The sequence below is a fragment of the Rutilus rutilus genome, assembly GCF_951802725.1.
Source record: "Rutilus rutilus genome assembly, chromosome: 2".
In the NCBI taxonomy this organism is placed as follows: domain Eukaryota; kingdom Metazoa; phylum Chordata; class Actinopteri; order Cypriniformes; family Leuciscidae; genus Rutilus; species Rutilus rutilus.
Genome location: NC_140210.1, coordinates 35132241 through 35147742, shown reverse-complemented (window position 1 = coordinate 35147742; position 15502 = coordinate 35132241). Strand labels below are relative to the sequence as shown.

At 42.0% G+C, this 15502-nt stretch overlaps 1 protein-coding gene across 15 annotated transcripts in view; it reads left to right on the top strand.

Annotated features, from left to right (window-relative positions):
- ctnnd1 (catenin (cadherin-associated protein), delta 1) overlaps positions 1–15502 on the top strand; it is a 34857-nt gene that overhangs the window by 14507 nt on the left and 4848 nt on the right. For 6 of the 15 annotated variants that reach the window (XM_084393750.1, XM_084393748.1, XM_084393749.1 and 3 more), the window contains exons 2-13: positions 2963–3034; positions 5878–6000; positions 6106–6389; positions 6667–6942; positions 7039–7294; positions 7459–7681; positions 8045–8237; positions 10082–10199; positions 12792–12945; positions 13352–13369; positions 14309–14374; positions 14460–14587. In XM_084393750.1, the coding sequence (XP_084249876.1) occupies positions 5884–6000; positions 6106–6389; positions 6667–6942; positions 7039–7294; positions 7459–7681; positions 8045–8237; positions 10082–10199; positions 12792–12945; positions 13352–13369; positions 14309–14374; positions 14460–14587 (1833 nt within the window). In that variant the 5' untranslated portion in view covers positions 2963–3034; positions 5878–5883. Of the gene's footprint in view, positions 1–609; positions 762–2962; positions 3035–5877; positions 6001–6105; positions 6390–6666; positions 6943–7038; positions 7295–7458; positions 7682–8044; positions 8238–10081; positions 10200–12791; positions 12946–13351; positions 13370–14308; positions 14375–14459; positions 14588–15502 lie in introns of all 15 variants that reach the window. The other 9 variants (XM_084393753.1, XM_084393757.1, XM_084393746.1 and 6 more) reach the window with 3 other exon arrangements.

Below are 15502 nucleotides of genomic sequence, written 5' to 3'. Positions count from 1 at the left end.
TGTGCTAGTTAGTGTTTTTGTGCTTAAGGAAAACCAATGAGTTTGTTTTCAGTTGTCAGACAGTGAATTGTCCTCCAGAAAGGACAGCCCAGTAGAAAGGACATTTACGGCTTTCATTTATCTGCAGTACGTTTCCGTGGAGCCACTTTGGATTTGAACAGACCGTGGCTCATTCCTTGTTGTGTCTGCACTCGTCTATTTGCCTCTACACGATCTCTTCTCACACAGCATCTGAATCACTCTCCTGTATGCGAGCTTGAAACCGGTTTGGTTTCCTCTGTGTTGTCGCTCAGAGGTGGCAGCGTGATCACGCCTGCGTCTGAAGCGCATTGTTAGCACCTGTCTTGCTCGCGCTCTTTTCACAGTTTTTTACTTTCTGTCTGTCATGTTCTCTCTATCTCACATTTCTTTTGTGTCTCTCCCTGTTACTGTTTCTTGATTTAGCTTGGCGCATGGGTCACATGATGCACACCACTTTAAGCTATGTGTCTGTTTGACTGCGTGGAGCGCATGTTTCTCTTTTTTTTTTTTTTTTTAGGGCACTTATGGAGTGCGTAAGGCGCTCGATCTCATGATGAGAGTGTGTAACCCCTGTCCTCTTTCTCTCAGTGTGTATGGAGCAGTGTGAGAATGCAGCATCTCTCCTGGCCTCCGTGCGAGAGCAGGAGATGCAGTTTGAGCGTCTGACTCGAGCTCTGGAGGAGGAGAGGAGGAGCGTGGGGCCCTCCGGTACCCTACCCCGCCCCCTCCCCACCCTGCAGGTAACGCCCTCCCAGCCAATCACGCAGCAGCAGGGTTCCCCGCATCATCACCCTGCAATATCTCACCCATGCCGCATCACTCTGCACCAATGTGTCCTAGTTGGCACCTCAAGGAGCATGACGATTAACCCATCCTTCACTGTTGCGTTCAGTGTCACCAGAACCCACCATTTGCATCCTTTCCTCTTGTCATCATTCGCCGCCCATCCTTTGCCCTCTGCATCATTCTGCAGTTAATGGAGTGTGTGGCATCACAGAACGCTCTGAAGCCATACTTAGTAAAGCCATGTTTCCCTTGCATGTTGTTTCTTCATGTCCCCAATTTGTCTCTCACCACATCATTGAATGTCAACCCTGTAGGTTCTCACAAAACGCATGTCTGTACATCGCACATGTGTCATTAACCTTGTCTGTTTGACTTAGCGGAATGAATGTTCTTCATCGAAGAGGAATTTCTCTCCCGTTTGCTCACTGTCCTCATGATGAATGTCTCCCTTATCACAGGAACTTTCTCAACACCCAAACCCCTTTCCACATGTCTGTGAGCGGAGAGATAACAAACCGGTTTAGTAAGATGAGTCTCCCTTGTGTGTAGAGGATTTCAGAAAGCTCCATCTTTCGGTGGAATTGCTCAACGTGAACACGTCAAGTATCGTCTTAATCTCAGCTTTCACAGTTTACTTCACTGTAGACTAGAGGACTTCTTGGATTGGTTGCATGATCTTAGACACGCCCCCCCTCCTTTAAGGGCGTCGACTGTGCGCTAGTGAGATGAAACTCTGAAAGTTTCATTCACAGCTAGATAGTTGCACACACAACTTTTATTTCTCTTGGCTCTCAGATACATCAGATCTCACAAAATTGGAAGGAATACTTCACCTAAAAATGAACTATTTCATTTATGCACCATTTTAGTCTTATTTATATCCTATTTAATTAGCTTTTTTATATTTTCATTTTAGTTTTAATTGTCATTTTTAGCGTCAATTATGTCAGTTTAAGTAATGTTAGTTCTTGAACTTATTTCAGTTAGTTGCCAACATTATCTAATATGTGTTTTTACTGTATTTTTTACAGAAACTCAGTTTTAATAGCAGTCTTAGTTTTAGCTAGAAGTAACGACACTAGTTTCAAATCTATTAGCCTACTGTCTTTTATGGGGAACTTGACAATACTTTGCAAAATGTCTAGGCTGCGCTTTATTATTAAATAATAAATGGGTCAAAAATTCATATAAAGCTGCAGTTCAAACTTTCTGGCTGCTACATTCTTAGTCTTTCTACACTCGTTCTGTCATAGCTCTCAGATGTCACTGGCATTCGTGTACATTTTAAATACGGAGCCATTTGACATTGACGTCAATCTTGGCGCAACACATCTTGATGCTCCACATTTGAATTCAACATGCTGCCTCCACACAAATGCGAATGATATTTGCGAATTGCATCAGTTTAAAGCAACTGAGTAAATATCACCGTATTTATTTTTGGTAGAACTATTCCTTCAGGGGGAAAAAAAATTCTCATTCTCTCTCTCTCACGCACACGCGCACACACACACACACACACACACACACACACACAAAAAGAAAGATAAGCTGTTCAGCAGTGTTTGGAATGCCACCATCTTCTGTATATATCCTCTCTGTTGACATAGTTGTATAGATATTATGCTATGTTTCTACCTGCTGTGACGGGTTCCCGCAAGCCCGACTGTCAGCTAGGATTACCGTCTACTTTCACGGCTCCCTCTGTGGAGTGGGAATAGTACAGCAGCCCACTTCCCCTGGTTTACGCGTAGAGAATTTGTGCTTTAAGTGTGAATGTGAATGGTGTTGCATGCCATTGTTGTGTACAAGCATGAGTAATATTATCCGGTAGCGGTCAACCCCCCTATCCCATTCCTGGCGTTCGTTCATCCATGTATTCATCATTCATTTCCGCAACCCTGTCATGTTTCTCTTGTGCAATGGTCTCGTTAACTTAAGTTGTTTTTTAGTGTCTTCAGTGTTTATCCTTTTGCATGGACATTTCATAAGGTCATGTTTTTTCATATGCTGTTGTATTTACTCGAGGTCCTGCTATCTGTGGTCATTCTGAATGTTTAGCATTGTTCACCGCCTTGGCCTCTTTCACGCCTTCCTCATCTGTTTTACATGCATGTTTTTGTATCTGTCATCATTTCTCTCTCTGTTTCTCTAGAACGGCCGTGTCACTGGGGATGCAGAGTTAGAACGTCTCAAATTAAACGAGGGATACATAAACGGGACTCAGGTTAGTACGGGGTGTCCACAATGAACTGTTTTTCTGTATATTTCAGTTCTGCAAGATGACGATTATTATATTTTAAAATCAAAATTAAAGTCCCTGTAAAGGCAATTCTACAAAAAAATTCTAAACACATTATAAGTGCTAGAAATGTATTGCTAAAACATGTTACAAAGACTGAGAACTGTGAAGTACTAAATTGTGGAGTTAGACCGTTTAACAGCTTTTCACCCTTGCTGTGAGCCGGATTTTTTGGGCGGGGCTAAAACGAGGGCTCGATGACGCACTGCGACCCCCTGAGCTTGATTGGGCCCCTACTTGATGACGCACGGAGTCACTAAGCCTATCGCTCAATCGCGAGTTACTATCAGACAGCCTACAGTTTGCTAGCTACTATGCCCACTGCTCTGGCTATGCCTTCGTCATGTAAATGCGTATTCCCTGGATGCAATCACTTAGAAAACAGATCGGTGTCCTTATTTAAATTTCCGAAAAATGATCATATCAAGAAGAGGTGGATTTATCTTGTGAAGAGCTAACGTTACCTTGATGGAGAGCTGATGATCACCACCACACCCGCCTCTGTAGAGATCAGGATAGTTTACTTTCGTTGGAGACAACTGGAATTCACTGATAATCCGCTGTTACTGGTGAATGGGGCCGAACCGACTATCTCCCGCTGTCCGCTTCGGCCTTCATCCTCCCGTCGCGCCGACATGCACGAGCTGTGCGCGAGTCATATTTCCCGCGAGTGGGCGTGGTTTCAGCGCAGCCAGCGGACACGCCCCCAGCGTTTGAGAGCTGAGACTACTGCTCATTTTTTCGAGATTTTGATAGCTTATTTTATGTACTTGGCGGCTTTTTTAATCATTGAAATTGGGCTGGGTGGCTAATAACACATTTTTCGGTGGTATGACAAACTCAGAACACATACTTAATTTTGACTTTAGAGGGACTTTAAATTAATTATAAATTACATATAATTTTAAAATCTTAATAATGAAATTATTTATTATGATTTTAATATTGTATTAATTTAAAATATAATTATAATTATTATTATTTTTTATTTTATTTTATTTTTTCTTTCTTTTTTTTTTTTCTTACCCTGCCACAAATTTTTTAAAATGGGTAATTTTTGCAAACATGTTTTTGTATGTGTCAGGAAAATAAACACTTTTGTTAAAGTTTTATATTGAATAGTGACATGAGTGTATCGTTACATAGCATAAAAACGATGAATGTACCGATACCCGGCAAACAGTAATCACATGACGTTTTCCTGTAATAATATAGAAAACAACATTATACATAAATCACATAAGTTCATGTTTTTGCTTAGGCCACATATAAGATTTAGTTGTAATCCAATTGATGATTAAGCGATCAGCAATGAAGCACCACTCACTCACCCTAACTCACTCACTCACCCTAACTCACTCACTCACCCTAACTCACTCACTCACCCTAACTCACTCACTCACCCTAACTCACTCACTCACCCTAACTCACTCACTCACCCTAACTCACTCACTCACCCTAACTCACTCACTCAAACTCACTCACTCACTCTAAAGTCAGGTCTCACTCACTCACTCACTCACTCTAAAGTCAGGTCTCTCTCTCTCTCACTCACTCACTCACTCACTCACTCTAAAGTCAGGTCTCTCTCTCACTCACTCACTCTAAAGTCAGGTCTCTCACTCACTCACTCACTCACTCACTCTAAAGTCAGGTCTCTCTCTCACTCACTCACTCACTCACTCTAAAGTCAGGTCTCTCTCTCACTCACTCACTCACTCACTCACTCTAAAGTCAGGTCTCTCTCTCACTCACTCACTCACTCACTCACTCTAAAGTCAGGTCTCTCTCTCTCACTCACTCACTCACTCACTCACTCACTCTAAAGTCAGGTCTCTCTCTCACTCACTCACTCTAAAGTCAGGTCTCTCACTCACTCACTCACTCACTCACTCACTCACTCTAAAGTCAGGTCTCTCTCTCACTCACTCACTCACTCTAAAGTCAGGTCTCTCTCTCACTCACTCACTCACTCACTCACTCTAAAGTCAGGTCTCTCTCTCTCTCACTCACTCACTCACTCACTCACTCACTCACTCACTCTAAAGTCAGGTCTCTCTCTCACTCACTCACTCTAAAGTCAGGTCTCTCACTCACTCACTCACTCACTCACTCACTCACTCTAAAGTCAGGTCTCTCTCTCACTCACTCACTCACTCACTCTAAAGTCAGGTCTCTCTCTCACTCACTCACTCACTCACTCTAAAGTCAGGTCTCTCTCTCACTCACTCACTCACTCACTCTAAAGTCAGGTCTCTCTCTCACTCACTCACTCACTCACTCTAAAGTCAGGTCTCTCTCTCACTCCCTCCTTACCGTCAAGTAATAGTTGCATCGTCTTACTTTCTATTTTGAGACATCCAACCAAACTGCAACTTGCAGTGTTTGTGAAAAAGGGATGTGCGCTCAACACGCACATATCTCTGTTTGTTCTGTTGACAGAACACTACACATGCTGTGTGGTTTTGTTTTTCGGTATCGGAGCATTTTTATGAGTACGAGTACATGAGGGCAGCATTCCTAATAAAAACAGATTTACAATGAACAGGATGTAGTGTCAACACAGCACTGGTCCCAGGCCATCCTTTTTGTGGAATCCTGGGTGTCCTCTTGTGCATATTTTTACACTTAATTATTTTGCTTCTGTACTAACTTGCTATCGTCGTCATTGACATACACCTGTGATTGTGCCAGATGGTGTTTGTGTGACACTTCCTGTTCTTAGCTTATGCTCACTATTGTTCTTTGTTTGTGCGCCTGTTCTACAGTACAGGATGTTGGACCCTGGTCATATTGTTGAGTCGGTCACAGTCGAGGACCCCCATGAAGCGATGCCTATTATTTCTGTTGAAACTAATGATGATGGAACCACACGTCGCACTGAGACCACAGTAAGTTTGCTGTAGCCGTACAATATAATTTAACTGGTGACATTCTGTCTAGTATGGCCTCATGTTTTTCAAGTTGGAAAGATAATTTTCACTTTCTCTTATCAGGTAAAGAAGGTCACAAAGACAACCACCACACGAACAGTCATTCCCTCAGTTTCCGACACCCTTTCCCTGGATGGCACTGGTTCAGTCACTGGGATACCCGGTTATAATACCCCAATAGAACGTGTGTACAGGCCACCGGCTGGCCCCATGGACTACCCCACCTCTACTGTTCCCCGTAACTACCACTATGGACCTCCAGGTGGCTATGATGATTATCGAAGCGGCCCTCCTTCTGACGCCTACACCAGCCTCAGCCGAGGGACACGCATGGATGACCGCTACAGGTCTGTGCCTTTCAAATCAGCATATTAGAACGATTTCTGAAGGATCATGTGACACTGAAGACTGGAGAAAGTTAAGCTTAGCCTTGACAGAAATAAATTACTTTGTAAAAGATAAATAGATTAAAATAGTAACACTTATTGCACTATATTGAAGTTTTTGCTGTATTTTGATCAAATCAATGCAGCCTTGCTGAGCATAAGAGACCTCTTTCAAATACACTAAAAAAATCTTTGACCAGTAGTGAAGATGTACAAATGAAAAATTCTTTTTCTTTAGGCCTGTGGATGGCTACCGGACGCTGGACTCCGCCTACCGCACACACAGCCGGCCGCAGTTGGACCCGTACGCGGCCCAGCCCCAGGTAGGACGTATGGGCAGTGCTTTGGAGATCTCTGGCATGCAGCGCTTTGTCCCAGAGCCCTACGGCCTGGAGGATGATCAGAGGAGCCTGGGATATGATGAACCCGATTACGGCATGGGGCCGGCCATGCATTACAGCACAATGCCCCGGCTGGCACATCCACACCATGCACCACCTCCACGCCGGACAGGGTTAGTGTGTTCTGTTAAACATTAAGCAAATTTGGACAATTTATTAAGGTGGGGGGAAAAAATCACTTAATATGTGCTGCTGCTTGTTTTGCGTAGGTCATATGAGGGCACACTGGATGGTGATATGAGTGGAGCTGGTGATATGTATTATTGGGCAGGAGGAGCTCCACTGGCTCAGGGAGAAAGAGGCAGCATGGCATCATTGGACAGCACTCTTCGTAAAGGCCCCGCCCCCACAGCATGGAGACAACCTGAACTTCCTGAAGTCATCGCTATGCTCAACTACCGCCTGGATCCTGTCAAAAGCAATGCTGCAGCTTACTTGCAACATCTCACTTTTAAGAATGATAAGGTTAGTACACACTTACACAGGACGCTAGTCACAATATGTTGGGTAGCCCCGCCTACATAGCAGTGATTCATCACCTAGTGCTGGGGTTTGGCGCGGATGGTGAAGTCACTCATGGTGTAGCACACAAGTTCCATGCGCTTAGTCTTCTCTGCCTATCTTTGCAGGTGAAGTCAGATGTAAGACGACTGAAGGGGATCCCTGCCCTTGTGTCCATGCTGGATAACCCAAAGAAGGAGGTCCATTACGCAGCATGCGGCGCTCTCAAGAACATCTCATACGGACGAGATCCAGATAACAAGATAGCCATCAAGAACTGCGATGGAATTCCCGCACTGGTGCGGCTACTGAGGAAGACGAGAGATCAGGACCTTACCGACACTATAACAGGTACACACTCCTTAGCGCTGGAAATCAAGGTTTTATAATGTTACAGAAGATTTATATTTCAAATATGTGGTTCTTTTGAGCTTTCTATTCATCAAAGAATCCTGAAAAAAGTATCAGGTTATAATCCAAATCAGCATATTAGAAAGATTTCTGAAGGATCACTGAAAACTAATAGCTGCTGAAAATTCAGATTTATTTGAAATTGGAATTTTTTTTAAAATATATTTTTAATGAAATAAATACACATAAAGAGACATGTCCTTTTGAAATTTCCATTTCATGCCAACGTTAACCTTTTTATGATTCAAACACAAGTGGTCAGACAAGATGAATTGTTGTAACTGATGGCTCGTCCTCTGACAGGCACGCTGTGGAACCTGTCGTCTCATGACTCTGTAAAGATGGAGATCGTGGACCACGCGTTGCACGCCTTGTCCGATGAGGTGATGGTTCCGCACTCGGGCTGGGAGAGGGGGAACGAAGGTGGAGAGGAGAGCTGCAAACCCAGACACCTGGAGTGGGAGACTGCGCTCACCAACACCACCGGCTGCTTAAGGTACACAACGTTAATGCACGTTTCGCTTTCACAAAGCAACATTTCTCATTTCATGTGCGAGTCAACTGTCCTCACATTGGTCAGAGTGCACCTGTTCATGTTCCGGGATAGAGGTCATGTGTCAGGATGACAACAGTTCCATGGGCTTATTGTAGCTTTCTTTGTACTTGTCGTTAATTAACTTCATTGTTTTTGTGCACGAATCAAGGCGTCGCCTGTATTTATGTGTTTTGGACAGTTATGAAATATGTTTGTCCGACCAAATTTTAGTTAGGCGTTTCACTTCATCTTTGCTCCAGGTTAACCCACGATTCATTTTGAGAGGCATTCGCAAACCAAACACTGCCGCTTTTCGTGCATTGCTCATTAGAGTTCTCAACGGGCCGGAAAATAACAACCCGACCCGACCCGGCCCGTGGCTTTTAAAGCCCGGACCCGATGTAACCCGACACATCAACATGAATTATCTGCCCGAACCCGGCCCGCAGCCCGACGCCGCGGCGGATTTTTTTTTTCTCATACATGTATTATCATGACCAGCAGACGGAAATTCAAATCAACCTTTAATGTTCACGCCTTTTAACAATACAAACAACTGAAACAATAAACTTTAAATATATAAATAGGCTGTAGTAGCGACGGTGAATTCACCTGAGGCAAGTTTACTTTTCACCAACTCCATCTCTTCTTCTCCAGGCTAAAGGCATGCACGCAGCGGCGTCAGGTCTGCCCCCGCCCCTCTCCGTGATGTGCTTGCACGCAGCAGCCAGACTTTCTTTACGGTGAACAGCAGCGATGATTAATAAATGTTTTTTTTTTTTCACTGACTGGAAAAGATTAAGCCCGAGGTCCGACCCGACCCGAGTCATTTGATTATATTTTCGACCCGAACCCGGCCCGAACCCGCGGGTCCCGTCGGGTTTGTCGGGCCGACCCGACCCGTTGAGAACTCTACTGCTCATTATACATTGTGATACAGCTTGGTTCATTGGTCCGTGGGTCGGATTGCTTTCTCGCCACAAGTGAACCGCTTCAGAGTTCAAGTTGGCAGAGACCACCTTGTCCAAGTTACCTCTACTTTTTTTTTTTTTTTGGTTGTAAATCCAAGCACGGTTGCCGTGTTCATATATACGCTTAAAAGAACCGTTCTAAGGGAGAAATCACTAGTTTCTGAAACAAATGCTCCAAACGAGCCAGGTGTGAAAATGCCCTTAATCAGCCTGGGAATCAAACGCATGACTTTGGTGATGCAGTTAAGCCACGGGAACACCGAGAGATGGGCGGAGGAAGGGACAGTTTCATGATTCAGATTAATGAAAGACTTTATAGGGGGGAGGGGTGTGCCTCAGTGCTGCTAAAGAATTCCTGTCAAGAAAAGTTGTGTGTTGAGGAAGCTGCATTTTGATATGGAAGAAAGACAGGAAGTGCAAAGGAAATGCTCTTGAATTGTGTGTGAGAGCAAGAACCTCTAAGGCTGTGAAAGAACCAGGACAAAGTTTGGACAAAAGAGAGAAATGTGATCTTTGAATCCACTTATTTCCCTTGAGTGCTTCTCTTTGAAAGTGTCCCTCGCTTCTCCCACTCGCCTATTAGGCTTTTAGAAAGAGCTCTGTTCAGTCGGAGGAGTGGTTTTACACCGTGATTACATTTAAGCAGAGTTAACGGTGTCTTGCCTTTAACCCTCGCTTTCTCTTTCATGGGTCAACTTTCCTGATGCCATCTGTGTACTCTTGGTTAATATGTTTTAGGTGATGACCTGAAGCTAAAAGTTTCTGCGCATGCCAAACATTGCTAAACATTAAACAGGCAGTGTCCTAATTAGTTGCATGACGTTTCGCTCTCAGGAATGTGAGCTCGGAGCGGAGCGAGGCCAGGAGGAAGCTGAGGGAGTGCTCTGGACTGGTCGACTCTCTCATGTACATCGTCCAGTCACAGATCAACTGTAAAGATGTGGACAACAAGGTAACAACTGAACTGTGACTATTTAAGTTTTGAGAACTGCACTTTCACTGCTCTTTTATGACAGGACGAGCATGTTTCCGAGAAGAGCAAAGAGGGAAGAATGCATTGCTGGTCGTTTTTTATTATTACACACTGCAATTTTTAGCTGTTAGACAATTTGAACAGTAAATTTGTAAATGTTAACCTGCCTATTTATACAGGACTAGTTAAATGAGCCCACACACTAGTCAAAATGCACTAGTATTTTAAAAATAAATGAATAACTTAAACCAATGTTGTACAATTATATACTACCATTCAAATGTTTGGGGACTTTTTATTTTTATTTACTTTTATTTAGCATGAAAGAATTACTCAAGTGGCATTTAAGGGTTCATATGAAGCTATTTTAAAAAGTTAATTATTTTGATTATTGGGTGTAGTAGAATAGGTTAACATGCTTGTTACATACTGTATATTATCGAGTCTCCTCTATTTCTAGTCTGTCAGAAACGTGTGGATTTCTAAAGCCCCTCCTTTCGAAAAGCTCTGAGTGCTCTGATTGGCCTGCAGACCCAGTGCATTGTGATTGGCCAAACATCTCAAGCGTGTGTCGGAAATGTAACGCCCCTAAACATAATCGCGAGCTTCAGCTACCAAGGATTCTAAAGCAATTGTAAACACTCAGTAAATAATAATGCCGACAGTTTTACCATATCAGTTCGAGCCCAAGTCAGATTATGAAAATGCAGATGATCAAGCCGACTTTGCAAGCACGACAACACTTCAATTCACTGAAACCATACCTTCTTTCTTTGCGTTTGCCTTTGGGCGGGAATTATGCTAATATTTTACATTGTGACATTGATGTTTGCGGAAGTAGTAAATTGACTTTGATCCAGACCTGTCTAAAACACCTCGATCCGTGTTCTCTGTTAAATCTCTTTGTGGAAGACTGAGCTTTGAAACTTTGCAGATCGTATATGCACAAACAGATACATTACACCAGGGTTTCTCAAACTCGGTCCTGGAAGGGCCACTGTCCTGCACAGTTTAGCTCCAACCCTGATCAAACACACCTGAGCAAGCTAATCAATGTCTTCAGGATCACTAGAAACTCACAGCTAGGTGTGTTTGATCAGGGTTGGAGCTAAACTGTGCAGGACAGTGGCCCTCCAGGACCGAGTTGGAGAAACCCTGCATTACACACTAAATGAAAACATTAAAAAGCATTAAAGGTATAGTGGAGGATTTTCCCGAATTTTAGAAAACACTCTACCTGCTCCCGAGAGGGAACGCCTATTAAACGTGTGCACGAGAGAGCATGCACGAGCCGAGTGCGTGACTTGTGCCAGGGCTAGCATCGCTAATCATAGCTTACATTAACTTTTACTAGCAGTGATTTTAAATGGATTTCTCCAAATAGCATGCCAAACTTTACCTGTCGAGTAGAAACTTCGCGACTGAGGCATCAGTGGGAAGCCCAACCTGTGCTTTTAGTGCACGCCAGCGTGTGAAATATTCTCCCAAAAACACTCTGGTCTTGTTTCTTTCTTCAGAGGCCTTTCTCTTCTTGTCATACGATTCGTAGACACTTTTTCTCTTGCGACCCTCAGACATTTTGAAAAAACCCGGTGAGAACGGCGAGCTTCAATGAATGGCTGAAACCGTAGCTCACCACACATATACACCTGAAAGTGCGCATGCGCAGAAAGCGAAAACTACCTAGGGACGAGCATGTATACGACAGCCTTACGTAAACACATCACCAGAATGATTGACAACTAGGAGGACCAATAGTCTTGATGATCCACCCGGAAAAAGAAAATCCTCCACTATACCTTTTAATGACCCCTTTAAATATTTATAATGTTACACAAGATTTCTATTTCAAACAAATGCTGTTCTTTTTAACTTTCTATTAATCCAAGAATCCTGAAAATTAAGCAGTACAACTGTTTTCAACATTGATGATAAGAAATGTTTCTTGAGCAGGAATTCAGCATATTAGAATGATTTCTGAAGGATCATGTGACACTGAAGACTGGAGTAATGATGCAGACAATTCAGTTTTACCATCACAGGAATTAATTGCATAAAGTACATGTATTTAAATAGTTGTTTTAAGTTAGAATAATATTTCACTGTATTTTTTTTATCAAATAAATATAGCCTTGTTGAGCACAAGAGACTTAAAAAAATAATACCTTCATTAGGTAGTTATGGTTTCACAGACAAGGTTAGGATTAAACCAGGATTAAGCCTTCGTTCAATTAGAACAAGTAGCTTTTATAAACGTGCCTTAGAAAAACAAATTGTGTGCATCTTGAGACAAAACATATTTTAAGATCTGTCAGTGCAACTTGCTTTCATTTGAAACGGCTCAAACATGCATTATAGTCTGGGACTAGCTTAAGCCTTGTCTGTGAAACCAGGGGTTAGTGGATCAGTGAGTGGAATAAGAACCTGCAAATTCTGAATATTACTATATAGTTAGTAGGATCAGCCTTTTCTTTGGTTTTCAACAGTTTTATACAAATATTTCTAGCTGTCCTGCTTCAATCTCTAACAAATGATCTATTATTTGATCATGTTTGTTATGTCTGTGTGCAGCTGATTGAGAACAGTGTGTGTCTGCTGAGGAATCTGTCCTATCAAGTGCATCGGGAGATACCAGGCTCTGAGCGCTATCAGGAGATGACTCCTGTCAATCAAGGCCCCGCCTCTTCCCAAAAGGGCGGCTGCTTCAGCTCCCGAAAGGGCAAAGGTGCGCCTCCGATTCATTTAAAGAAAAACACAGGCACTAGCTGTGGGCCGTAACCAATTAAAATAAGTCAACTTGCTATCTTTACATTCCAGTACACAATCTCTGTGTCGTGTAAACGAAGCCAAGAGGCCGTGCCTATTCCTAGTCTTTAAATCATAGCACACACTTAGAAGTCTGTTAAGCCTGTTTGTTTGATATGTGTCAGATCATATTGAAGTTTGTTTGCACAAGGAGGACATGAAGCATGCATGAATTGTGTGGTGTGCCTTGTTTGTGGGTTTGTTGCTAAATAATTGTATGGTGGCTGGGGCACTACTGCAAATTTTTTTATGCCAAAACTTTCCTCATTTTCTTCTGTATCTGTCTCTTCTGCTCTCATTCCGTACATCCTTTTATCCTGTAACAGACGAGTGGTTTTCCAAAGGTAAGCTTTTCTCTCTTTTTACTTTTTACTTTTTTCTTTTTTTTCTTTTCTTTTTTTAAGTAAAGGCTTCGCTTTGCTATTATGGGAATCACTTGCATTTCACCTCATTGTAACCCATTATTAACCCTGTTATAAGTCAAAGTTCAGAAATTGGATCTGAAACAGGAAATATTTTAAGAGAAAATAATTTATTTCTCATCCTGTTTCACATTCGTTTTATGAGCTGCACTGCTTTTGTAAAGTAAGAAGGCCTATTAAGGGGACCAGTCACACAAACAAGGTTTTTATCGATCGGAAGGAAATGGCTGTATTATGACATTGGACACTATCACTAAATAGGCTGCTGCCTTCATCATCCAAACCATTCACGGAACAGTTTTTACCACAAATATACAAAATAGCTGGCTATTCTAGAAAACTGGGAAAGGAGGGACGAGATCCCAAAACAAAATGTTTTCTGGAATCTGATTTTGTTTCTTAATTGTTTGACTGGCCCTTTAAAATGCTTGCTGCGTTTTATAACATTTTCATTAGTAACCACCAGAGGGTGCCAGAGCTCAGCATTTCCAATAAGTCCACTCCTTACACACCTTCACTTTTAATGTTTAATCATGTAGACATTTTAAAAGACAGTTTTCTGATTCTTTTAAACGTGCACATTGTCACTTTGGCATATACTACTGTGAAAGCCGTCTGCATCAAGTCTTTAGTCATTTAATCATTACACAACTTGGGGTTTTCCCTCAGGGAATAAATGTAACCTTTGTCAGAACTGTCTCTAATAAACTCTTTGTCTAAAGAAAATCCCCTTTTTAAATCTTTGAAGACAGACTTTTGCTTCTAAATTGTCATAAATGACATCACTGTCATTAAATGACAGATTAGATCTGTCACTTCATCTCTGTTTCACTTGGTGCTCATGCCGTCTGCTTTGTTCAGGAAAAAAAGAGGATGATGGAACTTCAGATATGATTGACATTCCAAAGAGAAGCTCACCAGCCAAAGGTACAACGACAGTTGAGTCTTGTTGTCTCTGAGTAGTTGGTAGTTAGATAATAGATGAAAAAGTAATAATTGTGTTGTTTGGTAGGTTATGAATTGCTGTTCCAGCCAGAGGTGGTGCGCGTGTACACTTCTCTTCTGAAAGAGAGTAAGAACCCATCGGTTCTGGAAGCCGCCGCGGGAGCCGTGCAGAACCTGTGTGCAGGCCGTTGGACTGTGAGTACACACAATAATGCAACAGTATAGAACATACTGCAACTTTCAGGGCTTAAAATGAACTTTTCCTTCCCCTCCCCCCAAAAAAGCAGTTATGAAACAAAAAACTTATATTAGGACTGTCAAGTGATTACATTTTCTTTTTTAATCTAATTAATCACCACATGTAATTAATCTATTCGCACATCAAACTTGGCTGAGAAATTACCCCCAAAAGATGAAGTCAGTATAGTGTTAAATGAGAAAAGCATCAAATAGACATCTAATAAAAATAAAATATATTTGGATTCAACATAGAATTTATTACTCAAACTTTTAGGCTTCAATGACCATGTGGCCCTGGAATTTTCATTTTTGGGAGAACTGTACCTTTAATGTTTTTTATTTATTTATTATTAATATGAAAATGTGGAATATGGATTTTTTTTACTTTTTTTATTAAATGATATTCTAAATAAGTAACTAAAACTGCCAGTAGGTGGCGGTAAATGTCTAAATGAGTAAGTCATGAGTCATTTGATTCATTCAAACAGCTGATTCATTCAGTAATGAAGTAAATGCTCTTTATAAATGGGCCATTGAATCATTGGTTCACCCGAATGATTCGCTCAATGTGGATCGTTTAGAAATTAAACAGCGCTGTGTGTTGCTCGGAGACGCACAACACTTCTGCTCTGGCTTTATAGGTAATGTTTTCCTTGGCAAAATTGAGCAAAAGCAAACAATATTGTGTCTAAAATATAATACAGTGTTAACTTCTTATTTATTGAACTGTTCAATAATCAATATTGCATTGCTGAACTATATCACGATGAGGCATTTTTGCCCTGGTATCTTGAATTTTAGGCGTATTCTAACTGCATTCTCTAGGCTCCATCACGCAGTGAGATGTTGCCCTGCTTCATGTTCGTTACT